The following is a 20,363-nucleotide window of genomic DNA, read 5'->3' on the forward strand; positions in this document are numbered from 1 at the left end:
AATTTAGGCTCTAAGACAGGACATTTAGTGTGTGAATAGGAGACCGGAAAAGTGAGTAAAGACATTAAAATTAAAAAAAAAACCAAAACTTAAATTATATTAGTTAAATTAACAATTAAATCCATGCTGTTCTACTGGTAGATAATTCTAATGACAATATCCACATTTACAGATTACTATGCTATTGTAATTAGATTATCACTGTCTGGGCTAGATTTAGCTATGATCAAGTTAATTTTCTTCATACTAGCTAGCTGAAATGTAAACATCATTTAGTACAATTTGGAGTAAAAATAGACATGATCAGAAGTTTAACTTTACATAAAGTCATGAGCAATTATAATTTCAAGTTAATGGATTTATCAGTCTACAGACTGTGAATTTTAAAGTGGGAATCTTCAGTACACTAGGAATAGAAATCAAAAGCATTTTGAAAACTAATGCGAATATTTTAAAGCACAAAATTTCACACTCTTCTGTTGCCCTCAAGACAAAGCTTGGTATTTAGGATATACATCCCTAAGGCATATGCCAACATAATTTCTTGTACCATAGGGAAAGATAAGATGCTTTTCCTCCTAACTCTAGATATGTACATAGGGCAGTCACGAAAAATACCCAATTGTTCCTCCAAGAATGAGTCAAATACTTTGAATGACATTCCATGACATTTTTCTCCACTGAAAATGTAACTACCAGGCACACACTTTTTCAGTCACAGGAGACTGAAAATCCTTTCGGCTAATTAAACAATGGAAAACAAATAACTATTTCTGTCAGTGCTGATGAATGTATACATGCAATATAGGCCCAAGAAGGCAAAAAGCAGGAGGTGGCTGGGCTCCTAGAAGAATATTATTCAATGTTACATGCAAGTTCAGTCCTGCAAGAGAGTTTCATATGCTACTGGCCAAATGCCAGAGCAGAGAAGATTTCTCAGGGTTAGTTACTTTCTTCTTTTCAATTTAACTGAACTCCTGTCACACCTAAAGTTACATGTGGGGTCACATGCTTTGTTGAACTAGGCACAAAAATAAGAATTACCAGAAGACAAATATTTGGTGAAGCCTCTATCATACATGTAATGCTTGTAGCTTGACTGCTGAGATGGCAATGACTTTATAAAATAACCCATCAGGAAACTTGCATGGAAAATCAAGCTCATGAAAGGCCCAATCATCTATTTCTCGTGTACTAAGGTACCACTGAATCACAGCCATTTGTAGGAATAAGACTACAGAACAAGTTACAGTTTAATATTTTTGACCCCTATATTTCTTTCTCTCTTAGGGAGTAAGATGTTCCAGAACAAGAAGGAAAACAAGTCTCAAGTTAAAATGTTATACAGATCCTGGGTTTTAGTACAATTACTGGACTTCAGGAATTGTTATTAAATAAATTCCATTCTTATTATTGGCAGGGCCTGGAAGGGTTTTTTAATTAGCTCCACTGTAAATAAATCACAACTTGAACACAAGTTATTGCAAAATTCTTAAAAATCAGAAGGCGTTGGGTGCATTGTTGCACAAAAGCTGAAAGGCCTGCTACTGTAAAAATTATTTTTACATATTTTAAAATGAAGCAAGAAAAGCCCATCTCAAATCACCTGGCCACACTAAGATTTACAATATCCTGTTTTTTATTTTTACAATTTTTACATCTGATCAAAATCAAACAAGAACCAACGTCGGTATGGTCAGGAATTTCCATTTTCAGATTGTACTTACTGACTACAAGTGGTACCTCACTGGCAACTGAAATGGAAATCCATTTTTTTCTATAAAATTCAAGAGAGCAACCTTTGCTGCTGTGGACACAAATTCATGCCAGTTCACACAAAGATTTGCAAAGAATGTACTTAGAAACATGCACACTACATATAGAATGATTTAGGTTGTTATGAAAAAAATGTTCTTTAATTTTTGTTGATATTAGTTATATTCTGGCAAATATTTGCTTAGATGTTAAAATGCTGCCATTGCTCATGCTGTAGGTAAATGGTATGGCTGTACACACAAAGGCTTTAAGCCTGCAGCTCTTGCAAAACTGGCAGTTTGTGTTTGTGATATACAGGAACAGAGATATCATGTTAGGAAACAAAAATAAAAGTCAATGAAAAATTAAATAGATGGGTTTTTTTTTCATTGAAAGTGCATGTGTCAAAGTTCAAAGATTCTCTCCCTCTTTCTGGATTTTATTTTTTAAATCCCCAGTGGAAAAGATCTGACTTCTATTGCTACTCAGAAACATGGGTTCAATAGCACATATTACAGAAATATAAAAATACTTTCAGCTTTCAAATGGGAACAGGATTTTTTTATGGTGGCTATAAAGCAAGAGCAAATCTGCCCCATAAGAAAGCAAAATAATTTATTCTTATCACAAGATCCAGACAGTACTGGGTTGGATTGTGAATGCTGCATGTCTTCGACATCTCAACAATCTAAGTCAAGTAAGAAAAGCACTTGTTTCCTCAATGAGTGAAATTCTCTGAAGTTATTTAAGTCCTCTTTTAAATGCAAACACTGATTCAAATATAGTTTTATGAAGTGGATTACACAGAATTGAAGCATCTACTTTAAGTGTAACTAGGTTGGTGAAGGCCAAAAGCATATTTATTAGTTCTACATTATTAATGGCTGAAAATACCCCTGATGTGAAAACCCACTGTACAGCGAGTTATTATATCACATGTACCTCTCAGATTGATGAAAGTCCTTTAAGACCTACTATCTCATTCTAAAATTGTATTTTTTTAAAATAAGACTTCTGTGAATTTACAGAGAAATTAAAGAAAGACATGATAAAATATTAAAAAACTGAACAGTAAAAAAGAGCTTTCCTGAAAAAGGGGGAAAAGAGGTAAACTAATCTAAGTGTAAACTTAACAAACATCTTAACATCTTAAGTTTTGTACTTCACAGAAGTAAAACAACTCTCTCCGAAAGAGAAAAACATTGCACTTTCAAGATTTTTGTGACTCACAGTGAAATGGCAAGGAGTATGAGTTTTAAATGAAAAAACATTGCAAAATAGTAAGTATTTCTACATATCTTTGATTTTGAACCCCACTTTTTGGAAAAAGAAACAGAACAATCAAAACAAAATACATACAGAAGAAGAAACAACATTGAGTACGCCACAAAAACAAGTAAGAAACACATTTGCTAAAGAACCATCAATGTTGTTACCAGTGGGGGTTCCAGGGTTTGGAAAGGGAAGGTAGTACCAGTCAGATGAATATCAGGACAAGGCACTTACGATGTGGACAGCACAAAGAAACAATTGGAATAGAGCAATAAATTTCACATCCATGTTGACTCAGTAAAGGGCTGTCTATTGCTAAGGTTGGTATGGGACCAGAAACAAGAACTGCACATGAGGAAAGGTTGACTTTATTCCCATAAGTTTCAACAGTTTGACTTTGGGAATAATAGTTTTGGGCTTGTAGGTTGCAAAGTCAATGACAATTACTCATGAATGTGCTTCTGCAGCCGATTCAGATGAAATGAAAAGCAGGCTAAAATGCACATTTTACATCCCATCATTTCCTTGGGAATCAATAAAATTATCTTTAATTGAGGATTAATTAAATATTCATAGACTAAGCATCTTTCTCAAAAAATCAAAACTAATAAAAACAAGTGCAAAAGTCTTTCTCATCTTTGGTACTTCCTTTGTAGTATTTACAGATGGTTATTCACAGGATTGCAGACATAAGAGCTCAGATATCCCATAAAATCTAGGATACTTTGAAACTGTTCACTACAGGAGTTTCCCCACAGACACACTGGCTTGGCTTTCTTAATGCTATCAGGTATTAATACCAGTGCCTCTACAGCTCTTATATAAACTACTTTTCAATTAACTTCATAATGTAAAAAAAATTACTATTTATTATTACTATATTATCAACAACAATGTAACTTTGAAAGGGAAAAATACAGTATCTTTTGGTTGGATTTGGTTTTCTTTTGCTTGAATTTTCAGTTGCTGGATATTAATATGTAGGAAAATATGGTATTTGCAAATATTATCATTTGTGCCAAGAAATCATTGACACAGTGATTAATGTATCTTGACACTGCTACTGCTCACTAACAAAGAAAACAAAAAAAAATTATCCTAATCACTGCATAGAACTTTGTTAAGTTTCCAAATAGAAAATTTCCACTGAGAAAACAAATAAAACACCAGATCATCCTCCTCCTCAACATTTGGCTGATGAAAAGACATCTTCTGTGTTGGAGTCCATTGTTTCTGTTGACTGGTATGTTCATTTTGTATTTTTAATTCTCTTTTCACATGGCGACATGAACATCTCATGGCAACTGCTCCTACAATGCTCTTCCTTTACTTGAAGTAAGGAAATTTTGAGGTATAGCAACCATAACACACCAAGTAGCTTTCAGAATAAGGAAGAGTCACCTGTAAACAGCACTGATTTCTCTAAATGAGCAATGCATCACCTTTCTTGTATCAACTCCTGACTGCATTAGATAACCTAGCCAGTGGCAAGTCCTCTCCTCACTAACCACCCTCAAATCCTCACTGGATCCACCACTGATTTCCTGTGCTTGCACAAATCAGTGCAGCAATAAAGCCACATTCAATACACAACAAAAAGGCTACAGGAGGACTAAAGCACAAGGCTTTGTGTATGTATATATTTTTTTTTCTCCTTTTAACAGTCATCCATTGCAAATATTGGGCTCACTAAAATGAAAACAAATAAAAAAGAACAGGAAAGAAAAGTATAAAAAAGCTTGTTGCTCTTACATCTACCGTGTCAGTCACTGTGCAAATCCTGAGAAAGAGAGGAAGACCAAAATGGGAAGTTTCGATGTGTAAACCAAGAATTTTAGGATCAAAAATTGTAATATTCACAGAAAAATCACACTAGTTTAGCAGTATTACAGGAAAAAAATCTAGTGATATTCAGGAGCTGTACAATGCTGACACAAAACTAAGAGCAGGGAAAATAAGGAATAGGCAGTTATTTTTAATAATTACCACGCTCATGGGTGATGACTGAGGAAGGGAGGACAGGACAATTAGTTCAAAGAAAAAAGAAACAGGAAAAAAGAAAAAAAGGTGAGAATTTGTTATAGTAAATACAACATATAGTTAGTATTGGTTTTGCCAAAATTAGTTCTGTACTAAAAGAGAAACATCAAATAAACAGAAAATGAAAAAAATCCTTCAAATGAGGAAGCACAAAAATACTCTTAACATCAGTAGAGTCAATTATGCAGCATTTAAGGATTTAATTATATTTGCATGCAAAAACAGTCATTTCTAGAAACAGAGGCAGAGGTCAAAAGAATAATAAGCCAATATCTTGAAAGTTCATTTCAGAATCCAACATTATGAGTAAGTTTAGTTATGTAATAGTAGAAATGTTGTCCAAAAGAACAAAAGGTTGTGCAGAATAATCTTCAGTAAAACATGAGAGTAATGGCTGAAAATTATATGCCAGATAGGTGTGCCAGCGCTCAATTTACCATCTTGTAACCAAATTTTATCCATGTGGGTTCACTTTTTTATCACTCATATAAGTCTAGAAAGATTTAATCTATAATTTAAACTGTGAGAGCATTTTTGGAGAAGCAGAATTTTTGAATGGCCTTAAGTCATTCAGGCAAAATGTAATAGTTAATGAAAAATCATTATTTAAGCAGTTGAGTATTAAAGAAACAGGCCGCATAAAAGACCTACAGGCACAAGGGACAATGAGATAGGCAGTGTTGCTGGTATGAATTATGATCCCTCAAATGAAATAGGGATTATACAGTCAAGCTTTTTTACCTTGCTTTTAAGAAAAAAAACATGTTAAAAGTTAGGTCACTGTAGGATTTAAACAAAAATGCACTGTAAAAGATTCTGAAGATAAGGGAAGAAAATGTGCTTTGGTAGCTGTATTAATCATGCAAGAATGAACTTAATGTACTCAGATAATCACAGTAAAGGAGTTGTGGAACTTACTATGAAGCAGAAGAAAGAAATTGACAGTAAAGTAACAACACCAGGGGTGGAAAGCCAAATTGGTTCAAAGTCAAAAGTAGAGAGAAAATTTTGCAATATTTCCCCAAAGACAAATAGAAAAAAAAAATATTTTGAAGAAAAAGTTTTTCCCAGACTTTTTTCCACAGAGCAGATATATTTCCATCAACCTCTTATATTTAATTTATGGCTTAAGTAATTGGTGTGGTTTTCAACTCAAGAAATCAGGTGGGAATTTTTAATTTTGTTCTATGCTGAAACTGGTTGGGGACTTCTGAAATGTTTTACGTGCATAAACACTGCTGCTCATAACTGGAATACGTTTTCAATTTTACATGTAATGTCTTCACTTCTTCAAAATGATGACAAAGAGTCCTCTGAGACCATTCTAAAACTCAACACATGCTAATGACTTACTGTTGACAAGGACTTGCTTAAGTATGTCAATTAAATATAAATCACTTTTAGGAAACCTGTTTTAGCTTTAGCCTCTAGATACATATTTACAGGGTTTGTGAAATCATTGACTATCCTGAGTTGGAAGACACCCATAAGCATCTTCAAATTCTAAATCCTAGCCCCACATGGGACACCCCAAGAGTCACACCACATGCCTAAGAGCAATGTCCAGACAAAAACTGCTTGAACTCTGCCAGGCTGGTGCTGTGACCCTTTCACCAGAGAGCCCGTTCCAGTGCCCAAACCCCCTCTGGGTGAAGAACCTGTTCCTTATGCCTAACTTAAACCTCCCCTGGGTTATTTCAAATTCAGCTTGCTTGTGCAAAACTTTAAAAAGGTCATGAATAATTTCTGTTGAATCAATAGTACCTGATCCCTCTTCAGTCACCATGCCAAGGCCTTCTGCTTTGTTCTGACGTTCAAATGCATTTAGGTCAAGAACACTGCGGTGAGAAAAATTACATTTGTCCTGTGATTAATTAAATAAATGCAATATTTAATTTTGTGGAAGTTAAAATGGATGTGTGATTTTATTGAAGTTTACAAGCATACTAGTATTAAAAAGATACATCTCAGGGGTTTGATAGGTGTGTCTGTTACGAGACTACAAATCTCAGCTCAGTAGCCTGTACCTGCTTTTGCCCTGAATGTGATCACAGAATTCAGCTCTGTATGACTGACCAAAAAAAAAGGGAAATGTACGCATTTATGATATACATACTCATTTTTAGGTGCTATAAGGAAGCCAAGTTATTGACTACTTTTGTATTATACCCCAGTTCATACCAAGCAGCAAGGTCCATTAAGAAACTGTCATTATTACTTTCATTAAGTGTTTCTCTCCTTCCACATCCTGAAACTGAGGCTGCCAAAAGGGAATATGTATTCAACTAACCAGATTCAAGGAGGGACAATACTGCACATATTTCATTTGTGAACCAGCAAGGTTCTGCCTTTCAGGGCTTTGCATGTCAGATGACCAGGGATAACTTTTGTTCATAAGCAAAAATGGTTATAAAAGTTAGATTAACATAGAACTAGACAGAACCTCTGCTGGCAAGAAACCTCACTGATTTCAAATTAAACTTGGTCACAGACAGTATTAAGAAAAAAGAATACATAGTTAAGAAAAAAGAATACATAACGTGATACCCTGGAAATAACAAGAAGACTGAATCACCTGATCCAAGGAACCCCTTTTAGACCTATGTCTTATGTTCACTAATACATCATTTACTGATATGGTTAATTTTTAGAAATTATCTATAAAACATTTAAACACATACATTTATATATGAAATTAATAATAATCATAAGCACGAATTAACAAAAAAGTATCACCTCATAGTATCACCTCAATTTATTAAAATTCATTAATTTAATATGAAATTAGATATTTCATATCTTTTCCTGACTTCTAAGAAGTCCTATGAATAATTCTAATAAACCTAAGATTTCCAAAATCTTTTATGATTACTTAACATTGATCATTAACCTGAACTCTGCAGGATTACTGGATGCCTCCAGAGTTGAGGATTTGTCTCTGAGAAATGCTCCTAACTCTGGAGTTGTTTTCTGCCATATCTCAGGTAGACTCAAATTCTGTAAATATTTTTGAAAAGAGCTTTCTTACAAAGGCAGATCCATATCACTAAGATTTTTACACCACAAGCACCATCCTGTCCTTTAACCCAAATCTAGCACATTATAAACCCCCAGTTCTTGCTGTTTGCAAGAACTATGTAAAGGATCATTCCAGAACTATAAATCCCATGGAATATGCAATGTAATAAATTTTTCAAGTTGATACTTTCTTACCTACAGGACTGCATAAGACCAGCAAGGCTCTGAAAGAACCCCACATCCTTTTTATCCTTGAGGTAGTCAAGCATTTTCTGCAGCAAAAACAAGTAATTTACACAGAGAATGAATATTCCTATTATGTAATAACCTAGGTAACTTAAGACTATGTGGATTCAATACTGCTAGCAATGTTGGTGTTTGGAAATATCTCTAATACTTAAAAGCCTTGCAGAGAAAAATCCAGATATCAAAACCAAAACCAACATTTAATGCTCATGTACTTTATAGAAAAGGTCATACATTTTAGTTATGCCTTCCTAAAGCATGGAAAAATGAGGATAGTAACTAAAGTCAACACAGCCAGAAGAATATAGATTTTAATACAAATGCAATCTTGCTACTACTAAGCTAAAATTTTATGTTGACACTATTGTTTCAACACCAGACAAGGTTTTTCTTAAGCTCAGTTTATTTTAAATTATTTTAGCTGCAATAGTCTGTTAGCAGTAATTTGAGCATATTTTAAATCTTTTTATTATAATGTGTAATAACTATCTGAAAACAGATTGCAATACCAAGAATTTATTGACTGAACTGTGATTCTAGAATGCGATGTGTTGTTGAGCAAAGATATAGGATGATACCAGAGCTCTCCGTTTTGAAGAAAACCCAGAATGCTAAAGGTCAATCTTAGTAGGAAAGCTACAAGAATTCATGTTGTGAGGGAAGCAAAACTACTTTTGCAAAAATAATAGGAGAAGTGGATAATAAGTAACCTCCAAAATGGACAGCACATAGGCAGACAGCAACACATATCAGTGAAAACTCAAGTAGACCCAAGATTACAGAAAAAGAATACCCCAGTCAACAACATTATACCAATCAAGGAAAAGAACTCCAGAGGAGGATGATAATAATGATTTTAAAAAACTTTTCTCCTCTCCCCCTACCCATACCACTCTTCAAAGGAAGACTAAAAAGCTGACCTTAGGACCTAAAGGAAAATTGGAAAGTTGAGCATAACACCAGAAGAAACATGTATAAATGAGGCAACTGAAAAACCAAGAATTATAACAGTACTACTGATGCCTTTATGTTGTAAGTATGTTATTTAGATTAGTAGCATTCCTATCAATGTAAAAATACTGTTTCCTGCATTTTGATTCATTAAGTCTTTAACAAATGATTTTTAAAAATAAATTGTAGGATTACAAATGTCATGATTTTCCTAATTTAATATCATGACATCACAAAGAACTCACAGTGGTTCAAGCAAATAATTTCTGCACTACTTGTAGTCTTTCATGTCAATTCTTGGCAATGACAGCTCCTGAAAAGAACATTATTTTGGTTGTATTCAGCAGCTTCACTTGGGACCTTAATTGCTCCCAGTATGTATTCTTTAAACTGTACTACAATAATTTAGTAATGGCAGGTATAAACACTTCGCAACATAGGAATCTTCAGCTGGTACAGAACACTGAACATACCCTATTATCAGCCTCTTCACTAAAACAGTGCAGGATTCTTTTAACATATCAGACTTCTCCACTGGGAACCAAATCATCTTACAATGGATTAATTATCCAGGAGTTTCTCTGCTTTTATCAGCAAGAGTCTCATTGCATAAGCTAAGGACTTCTGAAGTTGTATATTATTATTTTTAGTGAAGACTGAGGTCAGCAATTTTGCTCTACAGGCTACAGGACAATAAGAATCTCCCAAGAAAGCCCTCCTTTCCAAAGAATTCCTACCGAAGTAAATGATATAACAAAAAATTTCCCCTTTCACCTGAAGTGCAAAACAAATATTTTAGCCTTGTAAACAAATAAGAAATACCCATCAAATAAGGTACTTCTGTATACAATTTTGTTCTGCAAACAGGAGTAAGAGGGTAAACAGTGTGTGACAAACAGTCACACTTCGTAATGTGGTACTACAGCAATAATGACCATAGTATGAAGACCTATATTGGCTAGAAAGGGTAGAAGAAACTAGCACCTTACCTGCTGAACAGTAGAATTTCCTCCATTTAGGATGGCAATTCCTAGCTTTAGGGTTGCTGCAACCATTGGCCCCATCTCACCTTAAATAAAAATATATTTTTGGATCATATAAAAAATAATGTTTTATTAATTATTTTATCCATTCAATAAATTGTAAAACAGACCTATTTTTCCTTAATTTCTTCATGGGTGCCTACAGACATAGTGTAATGCATACAAAGTACACAGAAGAAGCAAAAATATAAGGAAGGATTTATGTTCAGTGAATATAAATCATGTTTCAATCACTAGAGCATCCAACAGTTGATTTAAGGTTAGGCTCACAATGATAAGCTAGCTTTCAAAATTAACAATATGTCCCCTCTGCATGAAAATCTGGATGTTTCTTTCTGGTTTATTCAGAGAATGACAGTGAGCCAAGCATTTAACAAGAGTAAACAAAATTTGTAATTGGGAATTCTTAAAACATCACAATTGCGGAGACATTTTTTTCTTTTTCACAAAAGAAAAAAATGAAAGCATAAAACCTTAGAATGAGTGGTTTCTAAGGGAAAAAAAGCATAATTTAAACTTATGAAATGTTCTATCAAAGTACACCAATAAAGCAGATATTTGCAGAATGGGAAATAACAAAAGAACTTAAGTCCACACCTACTTCAGAACTGTACACATTCCAGAATTTAAGGGCCGTTTTGTCATTCATTGCTGCTAAAACTATGAAGTAATTCACACATCCTCAAAATTAGCACTAGGAAAATTAATTATAACTACAAAAGAAAAAATAGTCTCATGAAAATCACTCATTTTACTTTTCTGGATTAGCTGTCAAAAATTTTGAGATTTCGAGTTCATTTTGAAAGCGAATCTTAGAGCCAAACATATGCATGTTGTTCCCAATAAGAAATAAAATCACTTCAAAGTTCATTAGAAACAAGGTTTAAAATTTAATCAACACACCAAAACCTTACCTTTACTTGCACTGATTGTCTGCAGAACCATCTCAGCAGCACCCCGATCATGCAGTCTGGCTTGTTGATACAGAAGTTTTTGCTTTTCCATTTCTTTTTCCTGAATAAAAATTCCGGTCATTTAACATGAGGTTTGAGTTACTATCAATCCTCCAAAGGTTCTTGGTTTTCTCTTAGTATATGGGCTCTATGGCAACATCATGTACCATTTTAATACATACGATGCTATTGGACAAATAATTAACAGGTTCAAGTAATAATCTCCACTTGGTAATTTTCTTTATTATGCTTTTAGCAGTTTATCTGGAAAGAGTCATCTCAATTGTGAATCATTAGGTTAGTTCAAAGCCCATGTTCATTATATATACTGCATGTATCAAACTTGCACTTTTGTGCTGTGTTTTTGTGCAACAGTTCATACTCTTAATATAAATCTTCTATAGTGTGACCATAACTTCATACTGCTCAGTATGTGACTCTTGAGTTGTAAGTTGTTGCTGAATACCAAAGTAAAAGAAACATCTCAGATTTTTTTTCAAAACATATTATATTACAAGATAGATTGCCCCCCTACTTACAGAATATTTGATAGAATACACTGTGCTTTTATATTTTGTATTCTCTAGCGGCAACAAACAATACTGCATGGCGTTGCTTGAGCAATGGTGAAGTTTCTTTTTTGTCATTTAAACTACTACCGAAAACATAACGAGCATAAAGAGCAAACATAAAGGCACAGTTAATTCCAGAAGAGTTTCAACTTTCATCAGGTTAATTGAAGTTTGCTGGAGAATTGAGGATGACTAAGCAGTATAAGTTGCAAAAATGGAAGTTGCATAGAGCCCTATGACAGTGAGTCCATCAGATGGCGTGGTAAAAAGCTTACTCAAAAGGAACATGACACAATCAGTTAGTATCATGTCCAAAAACACAACGCCCAAAACATGTATGACCTAGAAGCAGGAACAGCTGCAGCAGAAGTAGCCAGAATGACAGCTTTGCTGCCATAAACTTTCCATCCAAGTTACAGAAAAAATACATTGGAAGATGGAAGAGGTTTAAAAAATGAAGGCTTGCTAAATAGAGGATATGAGTAATAAATTAAAAAAGAAGAGATAAAAAAGAGAAATATGTTCAAATGAATGAAAAAGAAACCTTTAACTCAAAAGCAAACCAACACAGACATTTATGCTGTTACCAGAGAGTTCTCGCCGAGGCTGGCAAATTTGTTTCTTAAATCTTTGATAATATCGTGCTGCGGAAACAAAATTCATCAGGGTTTTTTTTTTCACACTATTAGCTCTCCTGTGGTTAAATTGTATCTTTCTTTTTGCTTTAAATTATGTGACAGATCTAGATGGAGGCACAAAAAGGAAAAAAATAATGGCAGCGTTGCTTGGTATTTAGCCATGCTAGGGTTTGAAAATTTTGCCTTCATGTTTAAACCTCTTCCTGGGAGTTCAACAAAAACAAAACAGAGACATACACGCACGCGCAAACACACGCCACACACACAAACCACCAGAAAACCATGACATCACAGGTTCAGTACAGCTACAATAAAATATTTTCATTTGCTTCAGAAGCCACTCGAGTTGATCAGCCTTTCTTTTCTTAAAAACTATTTCCTATTTCTAGATACTTTTAGTTTTAGACCCAACACCCTTTCATCTTTCTTTCATCACAAAATTTACTATTCACATGCCTAACACCACCTATATTACTTTCATTATGCAACATTTTTTCTAAGAATATCAAAGATTTATAAGAAGGCTTATAGTGAGAATGTATCTGCATAATCTACAGACTAACTTCTTGCAATGGCAGAATAGAAGAACAGTAGAAAGAAGCATTGCCAACCTGCTTAGCATGAGGAAAGTGGCATTTCCCATGGAAATCAAGATGTTTAGGATATTAGTAACAAAACAGACCAAAAAAAAGAAAACAAAAACCAAACCAATCCACCAACAAAAACACCAGAAGCATTTCTATTAGAAGCAACCATTCTTTGATGATAACCCATAAAGATCATGGTTCCTTCTTCAGCTTCACAATGCATTTTCACTGTTGCTTTCTCCCTGCAAACTCAATACATATATATAAATATATATGTGATGGCAGCTCTTAGATGAAGAGGGCCACCCATTGCCTACAAAGTATACTAAATTAACAAGGTTATCCCCATTTCTCTAAGATGTGCTTACTGTTTACACTGTTATCTGTGATACCAGTTTCAGCTTTTTGCAAGCACTTGCTTGCCAGTTGAAGTCAAGAAACTACCAAAGTAATTAGCCAATGATTTGAGCTTTCTGTCATTCACCAAACCATCACAACAATAGCAAAAATGCTTCACTAAATGAAACATATAAAATAATTGAACAGAATTTAAAAAAACCAAAATGAAAACAAACAAACAAAAAAAACCCAACCCAACCAAAACCCAAAAAACAAAAGAAACACATCCCAAACCCCAATCCTCAATGAGGAACAAATCTATTTAATCTTGGATGTTTTCCACTTATATAGGAAAAAGTTGACCACTTATAAATGTACATACATGTGTTCTCATATTATAGACTTTTTCCAACCAAGGAAACTTTTGAATCATACTCTTTGAAAGTAGAAACCCAAATATTTTCTACTTCATTCTGGGTTTTTTTGGGGTTTAGATCATTATGAGCAATCATATGCCAAATAAAACAGGCAAAACCACAATTTTTAGTTTGAATTTGTGGGCAACGAACCTGTTAAAACTAAAAAGAAGCTTTAACTGACAAGCGTGTCACTGAAATTCTTAAATTTTCTTGTAATTTATACAGAGACCGATTCTTGGAGTCTACCTTTGAGATCGGACATATGGAGAGGTTTGTTTGCCGCCACCACTAAGCTCCAAAATACAGATTGCTGGCATAAGATCCTACTTTTACAGAGCATTTTTTTTCTTTTTTTTTTTTAATATGAAATCATGAAATTAAGTTTAAAAAAAGAAAAAAAGATGTAAATATCAGAAATTGCTTTCAACTCAGCTATTATATTATTATATATCATCTCAGAAGATGAATGCTTCCCCTTTGAATTGTCTTCATAGTTTTTCAAGGCTTCTGCTTAGTCCAGAGAGCAAATCCTATTAGGCAGGACCTAACACTGGCTAAACATATGTTCATTTCAATGTCAGGCATGCATAAGTATAAGCTATGTAATTCAAATATCAAGTACTCATGCATAATACTTCTGTACCTTTTTATATATACATCTTTATAAATACTTCAATCCTTTAAGTTCAATATATGCTGGTTTCTGCTCTATAAAAAAATTTATTTTCCTAAATCACTCTTTTGGACTTCATCATTGAAGTATCACTGCTTGTTGTGAGGGGTTTGGACTCAAGGACCTCTAAAGGTCCTTTCCAACCCAAACTATTCCATTAATAAATAATGTATTCTGTAGTGTAGGGACCGTGTATTAGGTTCTGTGCAATCCATTACATGCAGGAAAAACTGATGAAAAATACATTTTTACATACTTGTTTGAATGTTTACTTTCTTAGAATTGATAAATTGAATATGGAGTCTGACCTTAATTCACAGAATAAACAGTTACTTATTGTAAATATGTGGTGGTTTATTCAGAATTTGTGACAGTAAGAAATACAGGTAACCATCTTCAAAGGGCTAGAGGTTGCATTATTTGTATGTAAAGAAACACAAAAATTTTTGTCTGAGGTAAGTGACAGCACAATGTATCATTTTGTCAAAACACTTGTGAATAAAGAAGTCTACCAAAAAAGTTGCTATCAGTAACAGGAATGAAAAGAACTGACATGGGAAGCTCTATTTCCTCCATTTCTTTTCTTTTTGTGAAGAGTCAATTTAAATCAATTTAATACAAATGAGTCGAAAAATATGAGCTAAATTTTGATTCCTTCTTTGAGTTCCCATCCTACATGTGTTTAGCGCATATTAATTTGTAGGAGAGACTCAAATGCAGAAAATTATTTGCCTTTATCTAGTGAAACAGTTTGATTTAAAAGAATTTCTTATCAGATAGAATCAAAGGAGACAGTGACACCAACTTCAAAGGGGGTCAATTGAGCATCTGTTCAATAAGACAAAAAAAATTAAATTAGAGACAAAGGGGAAGGGGCAAAGATATCTGTAATAACTCAAAGCAAATACTAGCAGATAAATGTTGATAGGAACATAGTAACATACAGAGAACATTATTGTAATGTCCCTCTTGTTCACACTATTTACCCAATTCAAATTTATTGTACAAAAGTCAGACTACACTGCATGAGATATAAGAAACAAAACTGTCAATAAAACACTTTTGGCATTTTCATCACATTCTAAGCTTGCCCAAATATCTGTATTGCTCTGACTGCAAAAGGATCCAAGACTTCAAACACCACACATTTTTAAAGTCTAGAGGAGCAGTAGACTTTTATCCCCAAACAAATTGAACAGTCACACTTTTCACATGCATACACAGGATAGAATAAAAGAACTGCCTTCAACATTGACGTTGGATCACCAGACAGAAAGAAACACACAAACGCATACACAAGCACACACACATCTAGTATGTACAATTGCACATCTGCACAACTGTTTAATGCCATGTAAGAAGAAAGCAAGGGTCATTTCTTGTGCTTTTTTCCCTTTTAAAATACTTCACAGCCAGCAAGAAAAAATTTTCTATGGAGCATATAAGATTTAGTGCTAATGAGGTAAGCAGAGAGATAGATATGTAGTACTTGTATAGCTGAATTATTGGAATTAAAAAAGAAGAAATTATATTATTAGATTCCTTACATATTTTCTTTGGGGTTTTTTGATATGCACTTTGTTCACAATAATTACAATACCTTTAAAATAAATTTTGTGAGCACATTGATCTTCCAGGATAATGGCTTTATCATATGAAGATGGAACAGACCTGTGCAAATTTTTGGAGGAGTAAGAGTAAAGTTGATCCTGAAATACATCATCTCTCCCCACGGATGCCGGAGAACCTCTTTCGTTTGTGATCTGAATGTTAATAGAAGGCTAGCAAACAAAATCCCAAAATTCCCTTGCTCCTTTCCATGGAGAAAGTTACAATTTTTTCCCTACATTGCCATAGGAAATGAAATTTGAAGTTACTGACTGAAGTCTGACCATTAACTAAATCTGTGCATTTCAAATCTCAAGCAAGTTATCTTTACTTACTCCAGCTGTCATTAACCACAGCACAAATAACTGTATTTAACCACCTCAGAACCAAAAACTAGCTACTCCACACACCATACCTTGTTCCCAGAATATCAGCCTTGCAGTACAACCAGCAAGTGGCCTGAGTCAAAAGTGGGAACTGAGACTTTGACCTGCATGAAGCAGGCAAGTAGTCAGCTGCATAGCCATGGGACACCTTTCAGAAACAAATGGTGAGGCTTTCATGATGACACACAAGAGGCTGAGTAAGAAACTGAGCCAATAAAAAAATTAACACTGAAGTTTCAGAGCTATTGCCTTTATGTTCTTAGAGAAAACATAGAAGAACTATGAATCATTTAAGGTAAGTAGTATCTAAGGAGTTTCTGTCAAATACTATAATGTTGAAGGCTGAGGAATCAGTTCCAAAGAATCTGAACGAGACACAACCTATGATTGATGCTCTCTCTGTGACAAACATCGGTAACAGAATTCTACCACTACATCAGAAATGTGTCTCTGCTAAGATACAGAAGAAAAGTTCAATACTTCCCCTTAATCACCAAATAAGTTGTTTTACTAATTCAAGTTAAGTTAAAACCAGAAAGATAACTGATGCAAAAGGCATGAACAGCAAAACAAGATGAACAAGCCAAACAACACTCTGTTTTCCCCAAAACAGTATCACAATTTTACATGGCATATTCTGCATAAACAATTCCTGAAATCTTTAAAGAGCTTGCGCACAAAAAGGGTTTGGTAGAGATGTCATGCTGGAACTGAAATGTTAAAAATGATTTCAAGACCCTTTAGTTGAACTTATCCAAGATGTTGGGCCTGAAAAATCACAAAATTAGACCCAGACAAATACACACATATTTTTTTTGTTTTACCTTGCTGCGTTGTGATCCTGTCACCTTAAGGAAGGGCAAGGACAAGAAGCGAAATAGTAATAAGAAAAAGAAGTCCAAACTTTTTTTTCTGCAGGTGACTGACCAAATACATACACAAATCTGTCTTTTGAACACATAAATACATTATTTAAACATAATTTCACAGCGACAGGAAAAATAATAAAAAACAAATTAATAGGATCTTCTCTCAAGACAAAAAACTGAATGCTGAACAAAGAACCCATTACAATTTAGGTAAGGAGCACTAACAAATTTCTTGCTGATAGATTTTTCATATACCTCAATGACTTCCTATTCAACAACTTTTAGATCTATAAGCATGAGACTTTTGATATCTAACAAGCATGAACAGGCTAACTGCTAAGACCCAATAGGAATGAATCATCTTTGTCAGTGGTATGTCATATATGTATTCCCAGAGGAAAAGAAAAAAAATTCAGAAAAACCCACTTAAATTTGGGTTCATAATGATCTATTTACCAAGAAACAAAACTTTATATTTTGAGGATAGTACTTATAACTCAACTGGACTTCTGAGTGATTGAAAAGAATGTAGTATTGATATTCTTTCTGATTTCTTTATACAGTCAAATAGGGAAAATATGTACTTAAATAATTCAGTGCTTTATCATGTAGCATCATGCAGAAAACATACAGAACATTCTATGTCCATAAAACAATGGAGTAAAAGTAAAAATGACCCAAACCACTCCTCAACAATCAGAACAGCACAGATAGTTTTACAGCAAATCAATCAGTATGTTTAAAATTTTTAAAGAAATAATAAAAGTATTTGTTTCATGTTTCTGTGTTTTAGTAGAGATATGAAATGTAAATACTAATTGATTTGAAAGACACAAGAGACACCTTTTAATGTCAGAATTGTAATATGCCAAAACACATTAAAATATTAAGAATATTAAAGAGCTAATTCCCTCAGTTCCCCTCAGAGGAGACAAATTTCTTGCGAACTCCATTTTATTAATGGAATAAGAGAGACAGATCCCAGAGCAAGCACATGACAAGGACTCAACTCTTACACTTGTAATCAACTCATGCGTATATCCTTAAACAGTGATGATCAGTAAAAACTCAGCACTAAACAGCAATAAATATAGATCTATTCTCAACACAAGCAAAAAGTCTTAGCAGTACCAATGAACAGAAGTTCACATTTTATTAAGAAGCACTAACATATATGTGAACATAAAACTACTCTATGAATTACAGAATGAATTACTGAATGTAAATAACTACTGCAAAAAGTAGTATTATAGTATTTTAAAAATATAAACTAATGGTAGGGAAGAATAGTTTAAAAGATACAGTTTGTTATTACCAGACTTTTAGACTAAGTTGTTATCTGTAATACCTAACTAAAAAGTTAAAGTTAAATGAGATAAGTATGTAAGATCTACTAAATTATTCTCTATTTAATCTTATATTATGCAATACTGTGCATGTTTTTGTTTCACTAATATTAATCTGGGGACTTATATCTGCAAAATCCAGCTTGTGACATGCAGTTCACTGGCATAATAAGCTGCAGTAAGCCATGAACCAAAAAACATAAATGTCAGCTGGAAGCTATGAAATAATGTCTAACATGACAAGAAAAACAAAACAAGTATAATCTTACTTCAAAACTCTTCACTTCTTCTTCACCATCATCATCTTCTTCATCATGGCAGCTCTGATACCATGTAGAAAGAAAACACTGCTGATAACTCACAATTTAACACTTAATGAATAAAACTTAATGAATTATTTCTCTTGATCTTTTTCACTAACCTAATTAAAACACAAAATAAGCAATAGGTATCAAACAAGTTACCTTTGCCATAATGTCAGCATAAGCCATATACAGGAAATCTTCTTCCAGTTTGCTGGTTAACAGACAGAGGAAAGGTAAAATGAAGAAGATTAATTACAGTAGAAATGAAGAGCCAAAATATTTTTAAACATTTTAACAATATTTTAAAATAACTTCTATGCTCATAAATAATTACTAAAGTATTTTTGGAAAATGAAAACTTTATTAACTTATACAAATAGAAAAGTATAGCCAGCTATAAACAGAGTACTCAGAAATTCATAAACACCTTCCAGTAAAGTGCATATAGTTAATTTTTAATTATACTTAGAATGTATTTCATATTCAGAATGTAACTGTCAATAGGGAACACAGACAGAAGACAGAGGAGTAGTGAGCCCTGAACATAGCATCCATAGCTGTGAAAAAGTCATGTTAAAATCTCTTTACATACCACAAGCTAAAGAGGTTTGAGTGTAACTCAAATCCACCATATGTTCATATGCATATTTTGGCCTAGATTATGCAATCTCACTTGGAAAGAGACATATATGACTTCAAATACAGGAGTAATCTGAAAATCTGTATACACTCTGTAGTCTCTCACACCATCCCTACCATTTTTCAGTCAAGGCTGTTCGACTGAATAGCAGAATTAGTTGATGTAAAGGATCAACTCTTTTAAGGCTTTCATCTTCTTCTGGTGGTTCCTCTCCAGGTTTCTTTAGGAGAAAAAAATAATTTAAAAGTATATTTAATTATCTATAGTGAAAAGTGTTTTACTTTGTGCAATTTTCTAAACATTTATATATTAACATATGTAATTTTGATTTGAACAACCAGAAGGAAGCAATTTCCAAGCAAAGTATGACAAAACTGAACCCCGATTGTGTTTATGACCATGAAGACTTACAAAGATGATTCCACTTGCAAAGCTTTGGACTTCTTCTCCTCATAAAAACCAACCCTCTTCCCTAGATTAGGAAAATAACTTCAATCTTTTACTCTGTTATCCAGAACTAGTGGTAGCCAGATGCCATCATTTATTATTATACTATCTGTTGCTATGTTAACCAGCTTCATCAGATAAAAATGAGAATCCGGTTTCAAGTTTATGCTAGGTATAATGTTCACTGAGAAACTCTGAGAGGCTTTGAGGGAGTAGATATCCAAACCTGAAGCTTACCAACAGTTTTAGACAGAAG

At 33.7% G+C, this 20,363-nt stretch overlaps 1 protein-coding gene across 10 annotated transcripts in view; it reads right to left on the reverse strand.

The window, feature by feature from the left end:
- RYR2 (ryanodine receptor 2) overlaps window positions 1-20,363 on the reverse strand; it is a 382,187-nt gene that overhangs the window by 36,696 nt on the left and 325,128 nt on the right. For 6 of the 10 annotated variants that reach the window (XM_038130398.1, XM_038130396.1, XM_038130400.1 and 3 more), the window contains 8 exons: window positions 19,777-19,880; window positions 19,180-19,231; window positions 18,985-19,038; window positions 17,325-17,348; window positions 11,240-11,339; window positions 10,272-10,351; window positions 8,281-8,357; window positions 6,832-6,905 (listed from right to left, as the gene is read on the reverse strand). In XM_038130398.1, coding sequence (XP_037986326.1) covers window positions 6,832-6,905; window positions 8,281-8,357; window positions 10,272-10,351; window positions 11,240-11,339; window positions 17,325-17,348; window positions 18,985-19,038; window positions 19,180-19,231; window positions 19,777-19,880 — 565 coding nt within the window. The remainder of the gene's footprint in view (window positions 1-6,831; window positions 6,906-8,280; window positions 8,358-10,271; window positions 10,352-11,239; window positions 11,340-17,324; window positions 17,349-18,984; window positions 19,039-19,179; window positions 19,232-19,776; window positions 19,881-20,363) is intronic. The other 4 variants (XM_038130404.1, XM_038130403.1, XM_038130402.1 and 1 more) reach the window with 1 other exon arrangement.

Source organism: Motacilla alba, chromosome 3 (assembly GCF_015832195.1).
Source record: "Motacilla alba alba isolate MOTALB_02 chromosome 3, Motacilla_alba_V1.0_pri, whole genome shotgun sequence".
In the NCBI taxonomy this organism is placed as follows: Eukaryota; Metazoa; Chordata; class Aves; order Passeriformes; family Motacillidae; genus Motacilla; species Motacilla alba.